This window comes from Molossus molossus, unplaced genomic scaffold, assembly GCF_014108415.1.
Source record: "Molossus molossus isolate mMolMol1 unplaced genomic scaffold, mMolMol1.p scaffold_m16_p_1, whole genome shotgun sequence".
Taxonomy (NCBI): domain Eukaryota; kingdom Metazoa; phylum Chordata; class Mammalia; order Chiroptera; family Molossidae; genus Molossus; species Molossus molossus.
The window spans coordinates 178,535,469-178,560,207 of NW_023425344.1; the positions used below are offsets into that span (position 1 = coordinate 178,535,469).

General features: G+C 46.0%; 2 protein-coding genes across 2 annotated transcripts in view; one reads left to right on the forward strand and one right to left on the reverse strand.

The window, feature by feature from the left end:
• The first annotated feature begins 688 nt into the window (after positions 1–688).
• Positions 689–16,567, forward strand: THBS1 (thrombospondin 1). The gene is made up of 22 exons (XM_036264996.1): positions 689–746; positions 1,305–1,399; positions 1,671–2,230; positions 3,125–3,200; positions 3,456–3,655; positions 3,772–3,894; positions 4,909–5,002; positions 6,479–6,652; positions 6,960–7,136; positions 7,463–7,636; positions 7,893–8,020; positions 8,133–8,285; positions 8,702–8,920; positions 9,360–9,467; positions 10,037–10,196; positions 10,352–10,470; positions 12,043–12,277; positions 12,467–12,694; positions 12,861–13,132; positions 13,554–13,651; positions 13,754–13,893; positions 14,980–16,567. Exons 2-22 carry the CDS (start codon positions 1,333–1,335, stop codon positions 14,985–14,987), a joined length of 3,513 nt encoding a protein of 1,170 aa, XP_036120889.1. The 5' UTR covers positions 689–746; positions 1,305–1,332; the 3' UTR covers positions 14,988–16,567.
• A 4,741-nt stretch (positions 16,568–21,308) lies between these two features.
• FSIP1 (fibrous sheath interacting protein 1) overlaps positions 21,309–24,739 on the reverse strand; it is a 204,348-nt gene continuing 200,917 nt past the window's right edge. The window contains exon 12 of the mRNA XM_036247677.1: positions 21,309–21,355. Within this exon, the coding sequence (XP_036103570.1) occupies positions 21,309–21,355 (47 nt within the window). The remainder of the gene's footprint in view (positions 21,356–24,739) is intronic.

Here is a 24,739-nt window from a genome sequence, read left to right on the forward strand (position 1 = left end):
AACAAAGCTCCGCGCACCGCCCTGCCCGCCGACGCGGCACCGCGCTCACCTCCCCTAGTGGGTCAGGCGGAGGGCAGGCGGGGGCAGGAGCGCGGCGCAAAGCCGGGAGCGTGTCCCCCATCCCGCCGGGATGGATGGGTGAGGGTCACCAAGTGCGCACGAGGGAACTTCTCTCACCACTGCTTCTCTCTTGGTCCCATCTACCCTGTCGGCTAACCCCCCCTTTTCCCCCCAAGCAGGCCTGGGAGACGGGTTTGTCTGAAAGCCCCTGCGGGTCTTGGAGGGGCGACCGTCACCGGCCAGGATGCTCGCTCGAACGCATCGCCGGCGTGGCGCGAGAGCCGAAGTGCTGCGCCCCGGTGCGCCAAGGCCGCGTGGGCGGGCACCTCGTTTTCGGAGAAGTTCCAGGGCTCTTCGAACCCAGCCCCCGCCTCCCCCTTCACTTTCTAGTTGGAAAGTTGTGCGCCGAGCGGTGGGGGGCGGAGAGAGGAACCCAGACTGGCCCCCCTCCCGCTTCCTGCCCGGCCGCCTCCCATTGGCCAGAGGGATGCCCAGGAATGTGAGCGCTGCTTTAAAAGCGGGCGGCTCCTCCACCGCGGCAGCCACTGCAGCCCAGCCGGCGGCGAGTCCGGACTCCGAGAGCTCTCCCCGCGCAGCCTCCGACTCGGCCGCTGCTCCTCCCCGGCACCCGGCGCTCTCGCTGCGCCCTCGCCGCCGCTCGGAGCCGCTGCGCCCTGTGCACGCAGGTAAGGGGGCTCCGGGCCGCCGAGGACCAACGCTGCCCTGGCCCTCCCCCGCGGGCTCCGGGGCTCCAGCCCCTCAGAGACCTCAAACCCCAGCCTGTCCCCCCCAGCTGCTGGGGTCTCTTCTCGTGGCAGAGCTCCAGGGCCACCTTCTCCAGCCTTGGGGGTTCACAATCCACTCATCAGGATGCCTCAAGTTTTCTCCTACTCTCCAGTTCCCCCCTAAATCTTTCTATCGCTTCTCTAGAGAATAGTCCACTTCCCCATGCCCTCCCCGCACCCCGCATCTCCTGGTCCTGCTTTTTACCCTCAACTTCCCAAGGAAGTCCCCTAGATTGTTGGTCTTTGCCCCATACCCCCACTTGAAAACCACACTCTCCTACCTTCAACTCTCACTTTCTTACTGATGCCTTCTCCAAAGTAAATTTTGCTCTCCCTCATTCCAGCAAATGTGGGGCCAAGGGGGTTTCCTCAGGGGCCTGGCCCCATGCCCAGCTCCCAGTTTGTGCCCACTCTCCCTGCTTTGCCATCTCTGACCCTGGGCTCTGCTCCCTGCTCCAGGCTCCTGCTGGACACAAACAGCTCCGTGATGGGGCTCACCTGGGGACTCCTTGTCCTACTCCTGTGGCACGTGTGTGGCTCCAGCCGCATTCCAGGTGAGTCTGTGTAATACCTTTGCGGTGGGAGGGAAGATGAGGTGCTGGTTACCCCAGTGGGCATCCCTCCAGCTCTCCTCTCCCAGCTGTTTCTCCCTGAGGCCTGACTGAATGTCAGGATGCAGCCCCCCCCCCCCCCAGCATGGTGTTTATCAGCTCTTTCAGTGGTTTCCACACTGTCCCTCCGGTCCCACCCCTCAGAGCTGAGCCCCCCACCCCCCACCCCTGGCCCCTGTCTAGAAAGTCTCACAGTGTGTCCTGCTCCTAACAGAGTCTGGGGGAGACAACAGCGTGTTCGACATCTTTGAACTCACGGGGGCTGCCCGAAAGGGCTCTGGGCGCCGACTGGTGAAGGGTCCTGACCCTTCCAGCCCAGCCTTCCGCATCGAGGATGCCAACCTGATCCCCCCTGTGCCTGATGACAAGTTCCAAGACCTAGTGGATGCTGTGCGGGCGGAGAAAGGTTTTCTCCTCCTGGCCTCCCTGAGGCAGATGAAGAAGACCCGAGGCACACTGCTGGCGGTGGAGCGAAAAGACCACTCTGGCCAGGTCTTCAGCGTGGTCTCCAATGGCAAAGCGGGCACCCTGGACCTGAGCCTGAGCGTGCAGGGGAAGCAGCATGTGGTGTCAGTGGAAGAAGCACTCCTGGCCACCGGCCAGTGGAAGAGCATCACCCTGTTTGTGCAGGAGGACAGGGCCCAGCTGTACATCGACTGTGAGAAGATGGAGAATGCTGAGCTAGACGCCCCCATCCAAAGCATCTTCACCAGGGACCTGGCCAGCACCGCCAGACTCCGCATTGCAAAAGGGGATGTCAATGACAATTTCCAGGTGAGGTCTCTTCTCTGATTGCTGGTCTGTGGGGCTGACTCCTAGCCAGAGGATCTGTCGGGAGGGCTGTAGCGGAGAGGCAGGGTTCTAAGGCAGTGGTTCTTAAACTGGAGGGAGCATCAGAATCACCTCCCAGAAGGCTTATCAAAATGCCCACTACTGCCTCCCAGCCCCAGAGTTTCAGAGTCAGTAGATCTGGGCCGAGGCCTGACAATTTGCATGTCTAACATGTTCCAGGTGAGGTTCATGCTGGTGTGTGTGTGTGTGTGGGGGGGGGTGTTCTAGGGACCACACTTTGAAAACCACTAAAAGAAACAAATGGTTTTCCTATAACAGCCTATTTAAGCCTTAGGTACTCTTTATATTTGTCGCGTGAAAATAACTTATTTCCAGTGCATTCAACCTACTGCAGTATTGCTTGAAATTGATACTTTGCTCAAGCAGAATAAACACCACTTTGCTATTTGATCCCTCACGGGGATGTAGGGTCTCAGATAAAAAGTTAAAGCCATGGCGACTTTGCTGCTGCAGCTTCTTCCTTGCTTAAACTTCTAGGTCTTTGCAACTGTGGCTTTGAAACTCCCACATCTAACTCTTTGACACTGAAGAGTGTCATTATATCCTCAGCCATAGTATCAGATTCCGTTTCCTGTCTACCCGAGCAGGCTGATAACTAAATTCTTTGTAAGATACTAAGACTTGGCAGAAGACAATATTAAGATTTTGAAGTTGTTTGGCAGTTTATGTTTGTGTGTTATTTTGGCATGGTTATCTTAAAAGGGATCTCTTTCAAACTTCTAGAACATCCATTGTGTGATTTTCCTAGCATAAACAGTCTCTCCCTCCCACGAACCTCCCAACACGCTACAAGTAACGTGTGTCCTCTGCCCACAGGGGGTGCTGCAGAATGTGAGATTTGTCTTTGGAACCACACCAGAAGACATCCTCAGGAACAAAGGCTGCTCCAGCTGTGAGTACCCTTCTATGTTTAGGGTACATGGGGAAATTCCACCCAAAACAAGCCGAGAAACTTAAGCAATGTTGGTTGTGTATAAATGACCCTGGTAGCACAGGTAAGAGGTACATAAAAGTGACCTTAAGGGCTATTCCAATGCACACATCCCCTCCACTTGCACCCCTCACCACATGAAATGTCTTCTACAACTAGGAGCTCTGGTGAGAGCATCTTCTACTTTTCTCATTGTGTGTGTGTGTTCCTTGGCAGCTACCAATGTCCTTCTCACCCTTGACAACAACGTGGTGAATGGTTCCAGCCCTGCCATCCGCACTAACTACATTGGCCATAAGACAAAGGATCTGCAGGCCATCTGCGGCATCTCTTGCGATGAGCTGTCCAGCATGGTCCTGGAGCTCAAGGGCCTGCGCACCATCGTGACCACGCTTCAGGACAGCATCCGCAAAGTGGTCAGTGGCCTCCACTCCCAGCCCCTTAGCACAAGTCCCTGAAGGTTTAGCCTTTAGTGTGATCCTGAATGACTGAAAATGAGATGGGACACTAATGGCCTTTCTCCCTCTTTCAGACCGAAGAGAACAGAGAGCTGGCCAAAGAGCTGAGGCCGCCTCCCTACTGCTACCACAACGGGGTTCAGTACAGGAATAGTGTGGAATGGACTGTCGATAGCTGCACTGAGTGTCGCTGTCAGGTAAGGGCTCTTTGCAAACTGAAATACTGGTCGGTGGCATGTGTTGGAAGCCACAGCCTCTGGGGAAATACCCAGTTGGCCAGACAAGCGCTTTTTATGTTCTGTGGCCTGATACCAAAGTGTGTGTGTGTGTGTGTGAGTGTGTGCGCGCGCAAGATGCAATTAGGACATCTATAAAATCTTTTTTAAACTCTCATAAAGTTTTTCAAAGTCTTAATTGTACCTCACGCTAAGTATCTAAAAGAACAAGCCTATGACAACTGAACAATGTACCCGCTTTATTTAAAAGACAAAGTGTTGAATGTCAGGTAAATAACACCTGGTTGGAACGCACCCCCCACCACCCGATTTGTATTCAGCTATGACAAGGAGTCTTTCAATACAGTGCTGACTGTTCACATAACAGCCTGACATTGTTAGGATGTGACTGGGCACTTAGCTCCAACGGCCCTGCCTGTGGGGAGTCGCTCCCCCAGTGCTGGTGGCAGCTGAGTTTGGGGGTGTACCCGGCTCATTGAGCAAAGTCAAGCTCAAGTACAAAGCACAGATTGCTGGGTTTTGGAGCCATCTTTATTAAATTCCCATTCTTCTCCAGCAGAATATGAAGCCAGAGCTACACATGAGGAACAAAATATGCTCATTGATCTGCATTTCCCCACAGAGATACAATTTTTACATTTAAAAGTACCAGCTGAGTTTTATGAATTCAATTTCAGATGCAGATTAATAGGTTTGACCTGTGATATTTGGTGTTTCCTTTGGATAAATTCCTCATGTGGTGACCTTCACCACTAAGTAGCGATTAAGAAAGAACTCTCTAGGGAATGACGTGACAAGTGACCGGCGCTAGAACTGTGCCTCCAACACTGGTGGCTGCAAATGAAACAGACCTTCTATTGAAACCATTCCACTGGAGCGTGTATAACCCTGACCACTCATCGGAACGTCACACTATGTGAACTTCTGCTTGCAGTATGTCTGGTAACCCATTTCTTCCTCCCTCTCGCCCTGCAGAACTCAGTTACCATCTGCAAAAAAGTGTCCTGCCCGATTATGCCCTGCTCCAATGCCACAGTTCCCGATGGAGAATGTTGCCCGCGGTGCTGGCGTAAGTTCCTAAACCTGCACAACCCTTCTGCGGTGACTAGGTCGATTCTGCACGAACACTGGACAGCCGAGCACTCTGGAACCCCACCGCCATTTCTATCACATTTCATTCTGGTTGTGTGGGGTGGTGTTTGTTTTGTTTCATTGCTACAGCATCTGGTTGACTGGTGGCTTGTTTTCTGGATAGAGCCAGAAACTCCATTAGGACTGAGTATTCATTGCCCATCTGGATGATGCTCTAGGCAATCATAATTTTGATATAGCTTATGGATCCCAACTGTATGCTTTGAGGAAAGGAGAGACAAATGTGCAGCAGCGATAACTAAGTTCTTAGACTGCTTCTAGAAGTTGACCTTATGGTCCAGAGTTAAGGAAAATCTGCTCACCAGAAAAACGGGTGGGCTATGGTGCGAGCATTGGATTTAACGGGGCCTAAAAGTGCTGCCTCATCTATCTGCGAGAATAGGAGGCCTAAGGGAGTAGCCGTAGTTTGAGCCCCAGGCACTGCAAGAAATAAAGCCCTGCGCTTTCCGTGGCACCCCGTGCCGCCTTTTGTCGCTAGTATGAGTTAACCACTGAGCTGAGACAGTGTTGAATGTGGTAGGTACAAGCCACACAAATGATTCATCACACCTGAGACAGGAAATAAAACGGGAAAGCAGCACCCACCCCGCGGACAGCCCTGCACCTCCGCACGCCGGTCACGGCGCCGGGCGGCCCGTCCCACCCGGGGATCGTGTTGGCGGTTCTGGCACCGTAATGATCACCTGTGTCTGTTTCTGGTCAGCGTTCACATCCGGTGTGGGTTACAGAGGACGAGGGTAGCTGGAGAGAGCAGGGTTTTGCACTTGAATCGAGGATTGCTAGGAAAACTTCCAGCAGATGGCAAGAGAAAACAAGTTCTCTGTCTTGTGTCTGCTGCAGCTCAGTGTGATTGTAGTCATGGTGCCTGGGCACGTGTAAACAAATACATCCTTCTCCTGTAAAAATATGTGCAGAGAAGGCCCCAGATGCTAAGGTGATGGGAGCAACACACTGATTAACCTCATGACGATGTGGGAACCCAGAGCCAACAGCAGCTGAGCGGCCTGCGGTCGCACCTGTCAAACACGTGGCCTGTGACTTCCCTAAATGTCAGGCGTGACTCCTATAAGCTGCCTAAAACTCTGGTGTTCTTGGAAGCCTCAGACTGGAAATGCCTACTAAGACATCTTAAGTCAGGAAAGGGAAACTCATTTGAAATGCAGAGAGAGGAGAAAAAAGCACACACACTGGGAGAAGGCAGCGCCGTGCTGACCGAGGCAAAGCATTCAGTTACCCCGATTCAGTACCCGCAGTGGCCTGGGATAAACCCCTCGTCTGGTGGCCTAAGAAATAGATTGCTTTCCACCCTCTGGCAAGGGAAGAAAGTCTGAACAGAGCAGCCTAAGGAATAGTCTCGGCGATCACGCACTAACTAAACCTGTTTCCTCTGCAGCCAGCGACTCTGCGGACGATGGCTGGTCCCCGTGGTCTGAGTGGACCTCCTGCTCTTCGACATGTGGCAACGGGATCCAGCAGCGCGGTCGCTCCTGCGACAGCCTCAACAACCGATGCGAGGGCTCCTCCGTGCAGACGCGAACCTGCCACATTCAGGAGTGCGATAAGAGATGTAAGCATCTTGGCCACTTAGGGATGTGGGGAACGGACCTGTCCTCATCACCAAGAGCAAGTCCAGAACACAGAGGTTAAGAACACAGGTTCTAGATGCCCTGGATGCCCAGATGGCCTAGTTCTGCCATCTGCTTGTACACCTTGGAGCACAATCTCTGAGACTCCTTCCTCGTCTGCAAATGGAGGATAACAATAGCTCTTGATAGGGTTATTTTGAGGAATTTTGTTAGATGATGCATTTAAAGCAGTTAGCACAGAAGTTGGCTCATGGTACGCACCCTATAACCATCGGCTTTGCACTTTAGTTAAACAGGATGGCGGCTGGAGCCACTGGTCCCCGTGGTCGTCTTGTTCTGTGACATGTGGCGATGGTGTGATCACAAGAATCCGGCTCTGCAACTCTCCCAGCCCCCAGATGAACGGCAAACCTTGTGTAGGCGAAGCTCGTGAGACCAAAGCCTGCAAGAAAGACGCCTGCCCTGGTACGTGTGAGCACGCAGCCCGCTGAGGCCGGAGCCCCGAGCACCAGCTCTGCCCAGCTGGTTGCCTGGCATCTGACCTATCTGTTCAGTGGACCATGGAGGGGAAAAGTTACTTTGTAGAGAAACAAACAGAAGCAAAGTCCTACATGCTCAGCAGCTTCTTTTAATGAAAAACAGAAAGAAAACCATTTCCCACTCACCCTCTTCCCAAACATTCTTCACGTGTCAGGGCAGCAGCAGTTTCTTGAACGAACTTAGAGTCTTCTGTAACAAGTAAGGTGTTTGCAATGGACCTTAACTTCTGCGTGTGGTTTGCTTTCTTACAGTCAATGGAGGCTGGGGTCCCTGGTCACCGTGGGACATCTGTTCCACCACCTGTGGAGGAGGGGTGCAGAAACGTAGCCGGCTCTGCAACAACCCCACGCCCCAGTTTGGAGGCAAGGACTGTGTTGGGGATGTGACGGAAAACCAGATCTGCAACAAGCAGGACTGTCCCATCGGTGAGCCACACAGCCCGGGACAAAGCCGCCTTGGGGGTTCTTTTAGCTGAATGCCATGGTCAGCATTCGAGGGAGTTAGTTCTGGCTCTGAATGGCCCTGGGTAGTTTGATGACTCCATCTGCCAGATGGACAGCATAACCTCAAGTTACCAGCTACACAGACCCTACAATATTTACACTGTATGGTATGTTAAATGACCGGTGTGGCGGTGGACAGCAGCACAGACCCACCATTTCCCTGTCTCTCTCGTCTCAGATGGATGCCTGTCCAATCCCTGCTTTGCTGGTACCAAGTGTACGAGCTACCCCGACGGCAGCTGGAAGTGCGGTGCCTGCCCCACTGGCTATGCCGGAAATGGCATCCACTGCGAAGACGTCGACGAGGTGAGAGACCGATGCTTCGAGTTACTGCCTCTAGGGAAGCAGTGAGCCTGTCCTGCTCCTTCCCTGTGGCGGTGTTTTCTAAGCACTAAGCAAACTGGTGTTTCTCCCACAGTGCAAGCTGGTGCCTGACGCCTGCTTCAACCACAATGGAGAGCACAGGTGTGAGAACACAGACCCCGGCTACAACTGCCTGCCCTGCCCGCCACGCTTCTCTGGGCCGCAGCCCTTCGGCCGGGGCGTGGAGCAGGCCACTGCCAACAAACAGGTACAGGAGGCCAGCCCGGGAGACCCGCGCGAAGGAGGGGTGTCGGCGAGGGAGACAGCTAGGGAAGGGAGGAGAACAGGGAAGGGAGGGATGCACGGTCCAGCTTGTACAATCAGGACTAGAAACTCCACTGTAAATCCAGCAGCAGCAGGACATCATCACATTTGAAGATGCTGCTCTGGAATAAGGTGTGAGCCGATGAGGCTGAGCAAGCTCAGGAAAAACGCGCACAGAGCGATGCTAACCTGTAACCTGGCCATCTGCAGGGGGAGGACGGGGAGGACGGGGAGGACGGAAGTCACCCCTACTCTTCCCCATAGAGCCTGTTCGCAGATGACAGGGGTCTGGGTTCTTGCTTCTGGGTATCTGGAGACACTTGAAGGCTCTGTGTTAACATCAGGATGTTGTCCCCTCAGGTGTGCAAACCCCGCAACCCGTGCACAGACGGGACACATGACTGCAACAAGAACGCCAACTGCAACTACCTGGGCCCTTACAGCGACCCCATGTTCCGCTGCGAGTGCAAGCCCGGCTACGCCGGGAACGGCATCATCTGCGGGGAGGACACAGACCTGGACGGCTGGCCCAACGAGGACCTGGTGTGCGTGGCCAACGCAACCTACCACTGCAAAAAGGTAAAACCAGCTCGCCTCCTGTGCCCAGAGAGGGCACATCACCCTTATCAAAAGAGCAGGCAAGGGCATTTTAAATGCTTAAAGTTTGAAACTGAAAGATTAGGTCACCCAAAGGCAGGGCAGCACTAATTCTCCATTAGTAATAAAGCACGTGGTGCCAAGAGCATGACTGTGATGGCCCTCTGGCACTTGTGTCCCATAGTCCGTCATTTGTCCAAAGAGATGTTCACATGTCTGCCAAGGGCCCGCAGACCATGGCTCATGTTCCCAGCATGTGCAAAGCCTGGAGCATTTACACAATTCTATGTATATCTCCAAGAAGACATTTAAATGTTTTGCCTTCCTGTAAAAAATATGTTACAGAGTAGCATTCAGCGCTCTCAGGAGCTGAGCAAGGGACCTGCAGGCTGCAGCTGTAACATGTGTCTTCTCTTTGCAGGATAACTGCCCCAACCTCCCCAACTCCGGGCAGGAAGACTATGACAAGGATGGAATCGGCGATGCCTGTGATGACGACGACGACAATGATAAAATTCCAGACGACAGGGTAAAAACAGATGTTTTCCATTCCTTTCATCTTTTCTAGTCAGTGACAGCCTGAAACACTTTAAGATTCATTGAACTTAAGAGTTGTAAGGAAAAATATACCAAATTGATATACAGGGTAATAGAAAGTATTCATTGTTTCAGTAGTTGGAGGACATAGATGTTGCCAAGAGAATTTTTAAATGAAGATTTTTTTTCCATCACAGCCTTCCCTCACCCCATTTGAACAGGATATTCCATAAACAAATGACACTTTGCCCCCCAGATTTATTTGACATGTGTTATCTAAATTACAGTAATATTTACTTTGGGCATATTGAGAACTGAGAGGAGCTTATATTTACATCTCATGGACTTACAGCCAACAGGAATCCATGTTTCATTCATTATGTCCTGGTTTGTAACTTTTGCAGTGATCATTTTACACTGAGTGCTCAATTTGCATATCCACTTGGCAGAAAATAACTGTTGCAGATGTTTGCAGTTTTTAGATACATTATGCATGTGGTTTGAGCTTTGAGCTGGTTTCATAGACAGTGCTGTAAAATGCTCTATTTCTTCTCTTTACAGGACAATTGTCCATTCCATTACAACCCAGCCCAGTATGACTACGACAGAGATGATGTGGGAGACCGCTGTGACAACTGCCCCTACAACCACAACCCCGATCAGGCTGACACGGACAACAACGGCGAGGGAGACGCCTGTGCTGCAGACATTGATGGGGACGGTAAGGCCCTCCCTGACTCCCGCAGGCCCGTAGGCGGTGGAGACCATGCTCAGCTTTCGAATGATTTTTCTCTAGCCCTTTCTGTTAAGTGTGCGGTTTGGTTGCAATGGCTGAGGTGGAGATTTCAGCTCTTATTTGTCCCCTGTTCTCTGCAGGTATCCTCAATGAACGAGACAACTGCCAGTATGTCTACAATGTGGACCAGAAGGACACGGACATGGATGGGGTTGGTGATCAGTGTGACAACTGCCCCCTGGAACATAATCCGGATCAGGTAGGTGGACTCCTTCTAAATCGTTCAGTAAGGTATCAGAATTTCCCTGCCTAGGCCTCTGAGAAATAGAAAGAGTGCAGACACTTGTGTTGCCGTGGCTCTCGGTGGTCTCATAGCCAGTTACATCTTTATGTGAACAGTCTGCCTGGTGGGGTTCTCCTTGCAGGGTCCCATAGATCCTTGGTGTGACAGTCTTGTAACTTCGTGGTGTAATGAAGGTCTATGTGACTTGTTCAGCGTGATGTACCATTAAGATAAATTATGCTAAGTAGAAATCTACAACTGATAAATGACGCTAAGCAGAAATCTCTAATATTAATCATATTTAAGACTCAGAGGTGAAAGAAAATATCCTTAAGCAAAATAACCACTTTCATGGCCAGTGATATAATCCAGTTGGAAGAAAATCATCGAACTAAAACGACTTACCTCAGACTAGAGAAATGCCTGTTTCTTGGTCATTCTTCAGAAGTGTTTGGCATTGCAGATAGACCACTGTCTGTCCCTGCTGGGGAGTGCTACAGACAGACATTAGCCAGACCGGTTTCCACATCTGAATGTATTTATTTTCTTGTGCAATTGCCCGTCATTATTTTCTAGAGCCAAAAGTGATAGAAATTTTTTCTTCTAAAATGCATTTTTCTGGAAATTTAGAAACCAGCTTTTAGAAAATGGGACTATTTTTATAAGATTCAAGATATAAGAAACTAGCTTCCCCCTGCTGTCTGCGCTCACGGGGTCCTGTAGGCAGGGCGGCGGGATGAAGAGCTCGGGCTGCGAGTGACTGAGATGGCTTTGCCCCCCGAATGGCACTGAGTCACATTCTGAGACTGGGTCTCACCATAATTAAACTTCTTCAAAATTGTTTAACTTCCCTGGATCAGCTTTTGGTTCCTCAGACAGTGATCAAAGTCATAACAAAAGGCCTCGTGTAAAACCCTGACTAGCAAAGAGCATAAATACTGGCAAGAAGAATTCTAGTCTATGAATGAAGAGTCTTGAGGCATCCCATGCTCTGGAAAATGTAAAAGGACTCTGAGAATATAGTTTTGATTTTACCTAAGCCAACAGATGACAGTCCTTATGGGCTAGATGTATAAAACCAAATACCTTAAAATCAAAGAAATTAATCTTACCATATTAATTACTCAGTATGCACAAAAAACAATGCCATGTTTCCAGGACTTAGTGGCCTACAGTATAAGTTGACATGTCAACAAATTAACAATTGAAACCCTTCAATGGAAAATAAAATATGCCCCAAAAATTTCATGTAACATTAAGGATAGAAGCAGATAACATTGCATTTCATCTGTGGTGATTAAATAATGCTTTCTATTTAGTTTTATTTCGAATGTTTTATTTATTAACTCCTAAATATCCCTTTTCAAATTTTCATATGAAAATAAGGATCAAGGGGGGAAAAAACTTAAAAATTGCTAATATTGCTGTCCTTTGGCAGTGGTATGTAGACTTGAAACTCCAGTGGCCACGGCAAACATTGGAGAAGCCATTCGTTATCATTAACATAATAAGTTATACCTCAGCTCACCCTCCGTGTCTCTCCCTCAGCTGGACTCCGACTCGGACCGCATCGGGGATACCTGTGACAACAATCAGGATATTGATGAAGACGGCCACCAGAACAACCTGGACAACTGTCCCTACGTGCCCAACGCCAACCAGGCCGACCACGACAAAGACGGCAAGGGAGACGCCTGCGACCATGACGATGACAATGACGGCATTCCTGATGACAGGGACAACTGCAGGCTCGTGCCCAATGCTGACCAGAAGGACTCCGACGGTGAGTCAGCAGAGCCACTTTTTACCGGAGTGACTGAAACCGGGGCTCCTAGGCTGAGGAAATAGAAACAAAGCTGAATGCAGTAATAGGATGAAGGGACTAAATGCCAACTTTGACAAGATGGTCAATTTCTGGCACCAATAATAATATTTCAGAATTTCACATGAACTTTTACCTTTTTGACCTTAGGTGATGGTCGAGGTGATGCTTGCAAAGATGATTTTGACCATGACAGTGTGCCAGACATCGATGACATCTGTCCTGAAAATGTTGATATCAGTGCGACTGACTTCCGCCGATTCCAGATGATTCCTCTAGATCCCAAGGGGACATCCCAAAATGACCCCAACTGGGTGGTACGCCATCAGGGTAAAGAACTCGTCCAGACTGTCAACTGTGATCCTGGCCTCGCCATAGGTGAGTAGTGAGTTCTCTGGACAAAAGGCTGATGCGTACATGGGAGCGAAGCAAATACAAAACCGGGCAGCTGTGTGTGTCCCTGGGGGTTCTAAGGCTGTCTGGGAACCGGATGAGAAGCTTCTGACAGCTGCAGTTTTAACCTGGGTCTGGCCTCCCCTTCCAGGTTATGACGAGTTCAACGCTGTGGACTTCAGCGGCACCTTCTTCATCAACACCGAAAGGGATGATGACTACGCCGGCTTTGTGTTTGGCTACCAGTCCAGCAGCCGCTTCTACGTTGTGATGTGGAAGCAGATCACCCAGTCCTACTGGGACACCAACCCCACCCGGGCTCAGGGATACTCAGGCCTTTCTGTGAAAGTCGTGAACTCCACCACGGGGCCTGGCGAGCACCTGCGGAATGCCCTGTGGCACACAGGGAACACCCCTGGCCAGGTAGGAACGACACCTGCAGAAGGGGGTGGGCAGGTGCTTGACTAGCACTAGGGAGGAGGTGCTTTTGCCAAGACTGGAGGGAGCCCTAGACATCACGTTCCCAGCGGCAGCAGCAGCACTTAGCTCTGCTCCGCAAATCCTGGTTGTGTCTGAGAGGGAGCTCGCCCCAACTAGAGTTAGCCTTCAAATCCAAAGGCAGCGTCAGCCTCTTCAAACAAAAAGATTCCTTCCCTCTGTCTTTCTACTTTATATGGGCGTCCAAGGGCACACAGCAAAGGAAGGCGGCCTTAGAGGGCACCGAGCGTCTCAGCCCTCTGACCTAGGTCCGCTTGCTGCCTCTCACGCACTGTCCCTTGCAGAATGAAATGTAAACCTGCTCGTCACGGAGCTGTTTCCACCTTTCCTTGTCCTCTTCCTGCAGGTGCGCACCCTGTGGCACGACCCTCGTCACATCGGCTGGAAGGATTTCACCGCCTACAGATGGCGGCTCAGCCACAGGCCGAAGACTGGTTTCATTCGGTAAGATTACAGGGATAAAAGGTCACCACAGTAACAACAGTGGGCAGGAAGGAAGAGACCGACACCTCGGCGTGTCACTGACAAGAGTGTTTCTCCCCGCAGAGTGGTGATGTACGAAGGGAAGAAAATCATGGCTGACTCAGGACCCATCTATGACAAGACCTACGCCGGTGGAAGGCTAGGGCTGTTTGTCTTCTCCCAAGAAATGGTGTTCTTCTCCGACCTGAAGTACGAGTGCAGAGGTAGGAGCAGCGGTGCAGTGAATGCACGGTGACATCCCTCATTCAGACCAGAACCCAGATGCCAGCTGCGGGAGAGCCCGAGTTACAGGCTGTTTCACAGACAGGCTGGCTGCAGTGTGCTCTGTGGGACAGGGACAGGAAGGGACCGGCCTGTGCACTGTGGCTTAGGGAGTCCTGAGCCTTGTTGACGACGTGACCGTGCTGAGAGTCTGTGCTCTCACGGTGCGGAGGCAACTGCAGACCAGCCCCTGCAGGGCGGACCACTCACAGCCCTTCCGGGGACCCGGCTCCCTGCCTCCCTCGTGGTTGCACCTGTGCCACCGCAGCGCTGGGCTTTCCCCGGCTCCCCCTGCCAAACAAGGAAGGGAAGAGGCCTGCCTGCGTGTTGGCATGGCAACGCTCCGCGAGCCCTAGCTGTGCTTCCCCGTCCTCGTTCCCTTGGCGGTCACTCCTCACGGAGTCCAGCATCGGGCCTACCGAAAACATAAATGCCTCATAAATGTTTACTGGGACAAGGCCTGATGCCAACAAGATCAATTAGAGTTTTAAAAAATGGTTAATTTTAGCCCTGGCCAGTTTGGCTCAGCGGTTAGAACATTGGCCCGCGGACCAGAGTCTCGGGCTGGGTTCCTGGGCACGTACCTTGGTTGTAGTTTGTCGCCGGCCCTGGTTGGGGTCATGTGGGTGGCGACCAGTCGATGAGTCTCTCTCCCTCCTGCTCCATCTGAAGATAAATGCAAAAATGTCCTCTGGTGAGGATTTTTAAAAAATGGTTAATTTTACTCCAAAAGTTTACATTATGATATAATCTTTGAGTCTGAATTTGTCCTAAATGTCCTAAACTTTAAATACTGAAGGCCTTAGAAAGTATAACCTAAGGTCTGCAAGGTCTGCGGTACTGGTCTCCTAGCAACAGTGTTCAAATACATTCACATTTAATCTCACAAACTGACCATCTTAATTTATGGTTTTATCAATATAAAAGAAGAACTGCACCTAAGTTGTTAATTCATTAACTGATACTAAGATGACAGTGCCTTTAAAAATTAGTTTTCACTTACAGATTTGTGTTTCTTTACTTATCAGATTCCTAATCTTCAAACTGTTGATCAAAAGACTGATCAGAACCAGTGCTGGCATTGCACCTCCTGAACTGTGGGCTTAAGAAAACCCCAGGATCACTCCCCCCGCCTGCCTTCCTTCTCTGCTTGCATCGGTGTGGACTCCTGAAACTAAAACGTGACTTCGCTCAAGAAAACGCAATTTCCCAAACCAGACTCAGCATTCAGCCTCTGACTGAGAAGAGACTCTTCCAAGAATATACACAATTACGTTGATTTGCTTCTGGACAAAGCAGAGGCATCCACCTGCTTCGGTTGGAAGTTGCCAGCTCACCCAGCTTCCGTCAGGGCAGGGTGCTCTCGAGAGGCCGTCTCTGAGCAGGGGACTCAGAAGCGCTTTCGGGCACCCGAGAGGAGGGAGGACTCACTAGAATTGGCAAGCCACCGCTCCTGACCTCCTCCCTCGGGAATAGGGGGAGCAGGAGCCAACGCCCTAAGGGGAGGGTGCATACCCAAGAGATGATTGTATAAGGAAAATGTGGAGAAACTGTTACATGTTCGGTACTAAACCATTTTCAGGGGATTGAAAGACTATTGCTGGATTTCATGATGCTGACCCGTGTTAGCTGATTGGCACTTAAACAGAAGTAGGGGAGGGAGGGAAGGACTGACCTCTGGCCTTCCTCTTGCATCCCCACCCCTTACACGTCACATACAGTGACCAGAACAGAGAGGCAGAATGAAACTAGAGTGTAAGGCAGTGCTGGCTGCCACTGCCTGGTTACACTGGAGTTGTCGGTTCTGTTCCAGATGTAGCTAGTGCAGATGTAGCAGGAAGATAAAACCTACCATCTCAGTGAGCACCAGGCTGCCTCCCACAGGGGGGGCAGCCATGCTTGTATTTTTATGGTTAGAAAGGCACAAAATTATCAACTTAACTAAAACATTCCTCTTCTTTTTTTCCTGAATATCATGGAGTTTTCTCTTTTGGACTGTAGTTTTGTTTGTTTTTTTTACACTTTACAATGTAAAATATTTATTTTTTACCTACTCTGGAGAATCTGTCTAAAAGACTTCATGGAACAGGAAGAAGCGTAAGGACTATCCACATCATCTTTGTTGAGTCTTCATGACTGCTAGATTGTAAATACAGATTATTTATTAACTCTGTTCTACCTGGAACCAAGGTTTCGTACGGAAAGTGAGAGCAGGTAGTTGAGCTTTATCAGCAAATCTCTGGCAAGAAAGGGCACAAGGAAAATCAGCGTAGCTCTTCGCTTTGTGCTTCAGTGATTTTGGATTTTTTTTCTTTGTCTTTTCCAGTAGAATTAGCTGGTTGTCCATTTGCAAGTGTTTTTAGATTGCAAAGAAAGCCATGAGGCCTTTGATACTGTTTTACCCCAGCCCTTGTGCCTATTTCCAGGGAGAAGAAAAGCATCTACGCTTATTATTTTTTTCATTTTTTCCAAAAGAAAAAAAAATGACAAAGGTGAAACTTACATACAGATATTACCTCATTTGTTGTGTGACTGAGTAAAGAACTTCTGGCTCAAGCAGAAAGAGTTTAAGTGTCTAACAAACTTAAAGCTACTGTAGTACCTAAAAAAAAAAAAGTCAATGTTGTACATAGTATAAAAACTCTTCGCAGAAAAGTATTCCCGGTAAGGAAATAGCATTGAAATGATAAATACATTTTCTGAAAGTTATGTTTTTTTCTATCAGCTTATATACCATTGCTTTATTTTTATAAATTATTTTCTCATTGCCATTGGAATAGATATCTCAGATTGTGTAGATACGCTATTTAAATAATTTATCAGGAAATACTGCCTGTAGAGTTAGTATTTCTATTTTTATAAAATGTTTGCACACTGAATTGAAGAATTGTTGGGTTTGTTTTGTTTTTTGTTTTTTGCTTGCCCACCCCCAGTTTTTACTATTTGCCAATACCTTTTTCTAGGAATGTGCTTTTTTTGTACATTTTATCCATTTTACATTCTAAAGCAGTGTACGTTGTATATTACCGTTTCTTATGTACAAGGAACAACAATAAATCATATGGAAATTTATATTTATACTTACTGTGCCCACGTTCATTTGTTCTCTACGGGCTTTATGTTATGCGTATGCGTACAGTCCACTCTTCAATCAGTATGACACACACAAAAAGAAATTCCAGTAAGTGATGGTTAATATTTAGTTTCCATATAATTTAAGAAGACTGGGTTGTTTAGAATACACACTTACTGAATTTGTTGAATAAAAGAAAACAAATTAGCCTGCCATATAAAAATACAGAAAACAGAAACAGCCCCCCAAAAAGGATGCAATGTTGCCCTGGCCAGTTTGGCTCATTGGTTAGAGCGTCAGCCCGCGGACCAGAGAGTCCTGGGTTCGGTTCACGCTAAGGGCATGTACCTCGGTTGCAGTTTGTCCCCACCCCAGTTGGGGTTGTGTGGGTGGCAACCACTCAATGTGTCTCTCTCACATCAATGTTTCTCTCTTCCTCCCTCTCTCCTTCCCACTCTATCTGAAGTTACATGCAAAAATGTTCTCAGGTGAGTATAAAAAAAAAATTTTTTTTTAAAAGATGCAATGTCATATTTTATCATTTATTGAATCCTTTTCAAACTCTAGTTCTGTTTCTAAAAAAAAACAATGGAAAGAAAGGACAAGCCAGGACTGAAGCACATACATTCTCATACCTACATCTTCCAACCCTCGAGACGGCACTGGGTGAGCGACACACCGCATGTTGTGGAGATGCTGCAGAAGCGTCATGAGGGAGAAACTGACCTTGGAAAGTTTAGCCAAACTCCACAGATACATCTTTTAAAAATGAAAATACCTTTCACCACAGATGGCTAAAGACAATGGTAGAAAATCTAAAAATATATATGCATTAAAATATATCAAATCATTTTATGAAGAGGACAAAGTTTCAGGCAGGCTAACCATGAATGTCGACTACTGACCAATTAACTGCAAGTTCTAATAAGAACCAGTAGAATAAGAAATGTTATGAGTAATTTAAAGGTCTGGCTTGAAGGTCCATTAAACACTAGAAAGGATTAACAGGACAGAATCTTCTTCCCTTGTTGATTTTTCTCTCTCATTCTAAAACATGTATCTAGGCTAGCATAATCATATATAAATATAAATTGCCAAATCATTTGATGGCACTCAGGTGAAGAATCAAGAACTAGAAGGTAATGATTATAGAGTTTGAAAAACTGACACCTATCCTTCTCAACCTATTCCAAAAAATTGAAGAGGAGGAAAGACTCCCTGACTTATTTTTCAAGGCCAGATTACACTGATTTTAAAACTAGACAAAGACATTACACACACAAAAAGAAAATTATAGGCCAATATCCTAATAAAGATGCAAAATTCCTCAACAAAATATTAACAAACCAAATTCAAAACATTAAAAAGATTACACACCATGACCAAATGGGACTTATTTTAGGCCTGCAATATCCATGTTATTCTTCTAGGCCTCATCCTTCATTCCACTGACCATAATATAACTGACTTTTTAAATTAACTTCTGCAATGTTGAAAATTTGTCTATTAACTTTATTGCTGAGAATTATACGATTTCTTTAATATCTTCTTTTCTTTCTTAGAGAAACCATTCTATTGCTCTCTAAATTCTACTTCTGTTTCATGTTAGGAATTACTATTTCTCCTAAATATGCCATTCTGTATTTTTCTGTCTTGCTATTTTTACTCGCTTCCTAATTATATACTTTAAGAGGAATGTTTTTTATTAAATTTAATTAAGTAATATGAAAAAACTACAATTATGGCAGCGAGGTGTAGTTTTCCTCCCGCACGAGCACACTGACACGTTTCAGAGTCGGATGAAGGGCACAGACTTCAGGTCCCGCGGGAATTCACAATGAAGGTGGTGCCAGGAGTTTTCTTGCGAAGCCTTAAGTCCACAAACCTCTAATTTTAAGATTTTAAATCCATTCCTAAAATGTTCTTTACTTTTTCACCTCTATCTTGTTCTGTGGCAACCTTTTCTTCTAAAGGAAACCTTAAAGATAAAAACACTGATTTTTAATAAGAACACTTTCTCCTCCTAGAGGGTAACTTTTGAAAAAAATCTGGAGCCTTCACGTTGAATTATATTATAAGTTCAGTTTACCCATTCTTGTTAGAGGGACCATCAGCTGACATGCTATGGAATGGTGTCACTTCTTGTAATAGCAAAATTCATCACTTAAGATCATTGTTTTCCGTCCCCTCTCTTACACTCCAGTGACATAAAGGTTCACTGTGCCCCAGACACCATTATACCATTTGCCCATTTGCAGAAACACATTATAGAGCCATAAGCTCTCCCCCACCCCACCTCTCCACACCTCGCTTCTTCCTCTCTCTCTCTCTCTCTCTCTCTCTCTCTCTCTCTCTCTCACACACACACACACACACACACACACACACACACGGGTTTAGAAAGCTGAGCTCTTTTGAAAGGCTGATAGGCAAAAATGGCTCCTTTCTTCCACCACTCCAAATTCCCACCCATATCACCTCTCCTGTCTGACTCTTCTGACCCAAGCCCTACATCACAAATGATGGCACCCACGACAAAAACTCTTCTGTCAGACAAGGTACATTGTAGCACACTGAGGTCAGCACATGAAACAGCACACTGCTATTTTAATGTGACCAAAAGAAGTTGCCTATCCCATGCTCTGAAAACAGTAACTGCAGAGAATTCTTCATTCTAAAAAGTCAAGAAAATTCAGCAAAACAATCACTAATATTATCCCAACCCCTGACATTCCAGTTACATAAACCTTTGTTCAAATTTGTTTTCCTTTGCTCAGATTTGTTTGAATTGGGTTTCTGTCCTTTGTAAGTGAAAGATAACTCAGATATCTCAAGATAACTCAGAATTGATTTGATGAATAACTCTGAGGTAATGGGAGGAAGATTAGAAGGAGTGGGTCAATGGCAGAATAAAAAAAAACCTATATTTCCAAACTAAAAGATAATCACATAAAGTGCATTTGGTATATACCATCCCTACCATGTTCATTTGGCTATAGGTTTAAGAGAATATTATATACAATACACAGCAGTGTTTGTGAAATTTGGATTCCAGCACTGAACGATTTTAAAATCAAGGGCAATGTAATAACTGGCATTTATTAAATGTATACTGTATGCTAAGCATTATACTAAGAACTTTACACACATTATTTTACTTAACCACCATTTCACACATGAGGGGAAGACTAAGACTCAGAGATTTTAAGAAACCACCACCAAGGGTACATATTCACTAAATGAAGCTTCAAGATCTAAATACAGATCTTTGACTCCAGAACCCATGCTCTCTACCAATATATTTATATGGCCTCCCTTGAGGTGAATTTGTGTCTATTACATGAGGCTGAATGCTTTAGAATTCACATATGTTATTTTACTAATTCTCATAAGTCCTCTACTCACTGGAGTTCTGGAAAATCACTGAATAAATATGGATATCTGTTTTTCAGATAAAAAAGAAAATGTGCAAGCAAAAAATAATGCTACATATACACTACTCCAAATTTCATTAAAGGCAGCACAACAGCCAGTCCATTTGTTAAATCAAACATAAATTGGACTTCTAGTTCTAATGCCAACTCATCATATGGAGTGCTGGTATAAAATTTTCTCATGAATCCAGGTTACTGACTTGTAACTAGACAAATCCTCTCTTTTAAAATAGTACTGCAGAGTATTTTTAAAGTGTTTTTAAATTTTATTTGCTGCATTCTAAAAGATAAACTCTAAAAGATGGCAAACGTAAAGTAATACATCAAATAATACAAACTCTTACTAGAGAAAAGTATCATTACTAATAAGATAGTAAAGTCTACCTAAACATGGCTTTGTTGAGAAAATTCATTTATTTCTATGGCAAGTTGTACTTAACAGGCATTAGATTTGGAGGAAAGACAGAAAGTCAGGGCCAAAACGAAAATTTATAGTGATTAAATCTGCCTGAATCACAATGAGGTTGTAACATATAAAACCAAATACAAAACAATCAGCACGTCAACTAGTTCTAACACAGCACATATACAGAAAATGTTGGTTTCTATAATGTATCCCTGATGTTACAAGATTAGCAATAAAAAACAATTTTCCCAGGAATTTCAATAAAGAAAAACCACTGAAAAATAACACCACAAGTCTCAAAAATATCAAGGAAATGTAATCCAGAGAGAGCCCAAATATTAACATCATTATCTGAGAAATGGTCTATTGAATTCAAAGAATCTGAAAAGGTATAACTTGACTTAGTTTACCAACTTTCTTACTGCACACCCCGGAAGTCTGTGCTTAAGATTCTTTATATTCTTCTGTCCTTTCGTCAGCCTCCTGGTCATCTGCACGTTAAAAACAATAACCAAAGTTGTTAGACAATCAGAAATGTGTACATAACTAAGAAAAATCATTCAGCCTATACAACAGTAAGCCCTTTTACACATGAAGCAATGATCACATTCTCATATACTACGTATTAGACAGTCACCACACGCTCCATACAAAGTTTACAAGAAAAAACGAAAGATAAGGTGCCTGCCGTCATTGAGATTATAGCTGACCAAGAACTTTTGGGTTTTGAGAGCTAAAGTGGTTATGGATTTGGAGACAGGCATCCAAAAAAATTTTTTTTTGGCAAATTTACAGAAACGGGAAATAGATTGGTGATTGCTTAGAGCTAGGGGGATTGGGAAAAACGAGGAGTAACTAACTGCTAATGGTAGTGTTTGTTTTGGGGGTGAAGAAAATGTAAAATTTGTAGTGGTAAAGAATGCACAATTCTGTGAATATACAAAAAACCGCTGAATTGTACAGTTTTGTTGAACAGTGGCCCCAAAAAGTCACATCCCTGAAACCTGTGAAAATTACCTTACTTGAGGAAGAGAGTCTTTGTAGATTTAATTAAGCTAAGGATCTTGAGATGAGGCTACTGATCATCTTGGATTACCCAGGAGGGCCCTATATTCAATAATAAATCCCCTTATAAGAGAAGGGCATGAAAGAGAGAGAGAGAGAGAGAGAGAACGGCAATGTGAAGACATGGAATGATGTGACCCCAAAGCAGGGAAGCCAAAGAATGTCAACAGCAGAGAAACGAAGAAGGAGGCATTCTCCTCTGGAGCCTCCAGGCAGAGTGTGGTATTGCTGGCACCTTCACATCTTTTTTTAAAATTTTTCTTTCTTTCTTTATTGATTTTTAGAGAGAGAGTGGAAGAGAAACATGGAGAGAGAGAACATCAATTCTTGCTGGCACCTTGATTTCAGCACTATTTACAATAGCTAAGATCTGGAAACAGCCCACGTGTCCATCAATAAACGAGTGGATAAAAAAGCTGTGGTACATATACACAATGGAGTATTATGCAGCTGTAAGAAAGAAAGATCTCTTATCCTTTGAGACCACATGGAGGGTCCTGGAAAGTATTATGTTAAGTAAAATAAGCCAATCAGAGAAAGACAAATACCACATGATCTCACTTATTTGTGGAATATAATGAACAAAATACGCTGATGAAAAAAATAGACCCAGAGACACAGAAATAAGGTACAAACTGACAAACCTTAGAAGATGGGGGCACGGGGCAGGGAAGAGATAAACCAAAGAATTTATATGCATATAAGCATAACCAATGGACATAGACAACAATGCCAGGGGGTAGGGGGATCAAGAGGAGGGTGTCAACGAGGGAAAAAGGAGAAACATATGTAACAAAAATAAACTAATAAATAAAATAACTGGAATAAAGAAAATTAGTTAAAAATAACTTGAAAAGACAAATTCATCAAATATAAACTTACTATATAGCAAAGTTTTACATAAAAAGGAATTAACACTGGAAACTTCTAATGTGGCAACTTTGATAATTTGATCAAATAAACTTTGAATGAGGGTTAAGTTACTAGGAGCCTCTGAGAAGCAATTAGCAGCCTTGAAAAGTAATTTAGCAAATAATAACTGGAGGCCTGAAGGCACACACTGGTTGAGAGTAACAGAACTCCATCAAAGGAACAAGTTAAGCATTTTCCTAAGAGCAAGCCAAAATATTTTTAAAGGAAAAAAAGTCAGCTAATAGTGTTGCTATTTTTAGAATCTCACTGCTCCACTGCAAATCAGTAAGACAATATTAAAACCAAGAGAACTTTCTCAATTCAATCTCCTTTCTTTGAAACGATTTGGGCGGCATGAGCAATGACCTAAACTAACACACATCCCCTTCAAACCACCGCAACATCCTTCCAAAAAGCCAATCCACGTGTAACCAGACTTCATCTAACAAGTTATAATCAAACAGATCTATTGATGGGCAGAATTTCAACATGAAGTACAGTCAGATTGTACAGTTAGCATTTTTGGTAGAACCTGTTCTATCTGAGGACCACAATAGGATAACAATTAACTTTTTTACATCTAAACTGAAACCCATATTTCTCAAATATGCACAGTGAAATTTTGTGGCTTATATTCATCTGACAGGCGGAACACTCCATACCAAGGACTCTGATTTCAGTAAATCTGGCTAGGGTCTTGGAAATTGGTGAAAAACAAGCAAAAAACTCCCCAGAGGATCCTGTTATCCTGGCTAGCAATAATGCTCTGTGGTTTGTAACAGTGCTTCTCAAACTTCACTATAAGTATCACCAAAAGAACCAATTAAAGTTCTGATTCCGTAGGTTTGGGTGGGGCCTAAAGACCCCCAGTGCTTGAACCACTCTCTACACAGCAAAGGCTTTAACAGGGATGGAAATCACAGGGTTCCAAAGGGCCAAGAACATGAAGCAAAGAGGACCAGATGCGGCCCTGTCTTCCTGGAGAATATATGACCCTTCTAAGGGAACATCTGCTACTCAGCCTCCCTCACTGATGGAAGGACCTGCTGATTGGTCAGAAACGTCAGAAATCCCAGCTTTTATGGGAAATCTCCTGATTAAATGTGAAATACCATGTAAGCCAATCAAGTCCAGTCACTGACCTAATTAATCATTTATGTGGATGTTCTCATTTGATCCTTATTACAACCCTAAAGGGTAAAATTCAAGCCAGCTTATCTTATAGATAAGAAAACCAAGGTGTAGGGGAGAGATTAAGTAATTTGCCTAGGTTCACCTGCTGCTAGCAGAGTAAGGATTCAAACCCAGGTGTGCCTCCTCCCGAGCCCCCCACCCCCGCCCCCAGCCCTCTTAACCCCCAGGCTAGAATGTGCTGGTGGATGGGCAAGCCTGGCACCCCTCTGCTGGCCTAGGCTCTAGCCTGGACTCTGCTGGCTTTGCCCTTTGGGTAATTAATTTGCTCTGTGGTTTTATATTCTCAGTTTCTATGTAGAACAACCAACCATCCAGTTTGTCAGGGACTGAGGGTTTCCTGGGATGAGGACCCTTCAGTGATAAAACCAGGACACTCCAATGCAAATCAAGACTGGTGGTCACCCTAGTTTTCATTTAGGGGTGTTATTTTTAAAACAACCTTATCTGACTCTTTTTTTCCATTTGTTACAGAAATTTGTAAGACCACTAGTCACTAAATGGTCATCTGGGAAGTCCACTATTTTCCTTGAAGCATTAGTCTAGTCCTGCCCCCTTCTTGACTACGTGGCTGACTTTGTGTCCCTTCTGCCCTATTCTGTTTTTATTTGTTATTCATATTTTCCCTTTATTATCTAAATTTCTGTTGATAACTAATTCAAATGGTTAGTGTTATCTAGGAAGCAGTTCAGCATGAGGTCATTTGA

What these genes read in the sequence shown, in the direction of transcription:
- THBS1 (XM_036264996.1), top strand. Translation starts at nt 1,333, where the DNA reads ATGGGGCTCACCTGGGGACTCCTTGTCCTACTCCTGTGGCACGTGTGT. An exon ending in ACTGCGAAGACGTCGACGAG is followed by an intron (nt 8,021 to 8,132) that starts GTGAGAGACCGA and finishes TTTCTCCCACAG; the next exon opens with TGCAAGCTGGTGCCTGACGC. An exon ending in ATAAAATTCCAGACGACAGG is followed by an intron (nt 9,468 to 10,036) that starts GTAAAAACAGAT and finishes TTCTCTTTACAG; the next exon opens with GACAATTGTCCATTCCATTA.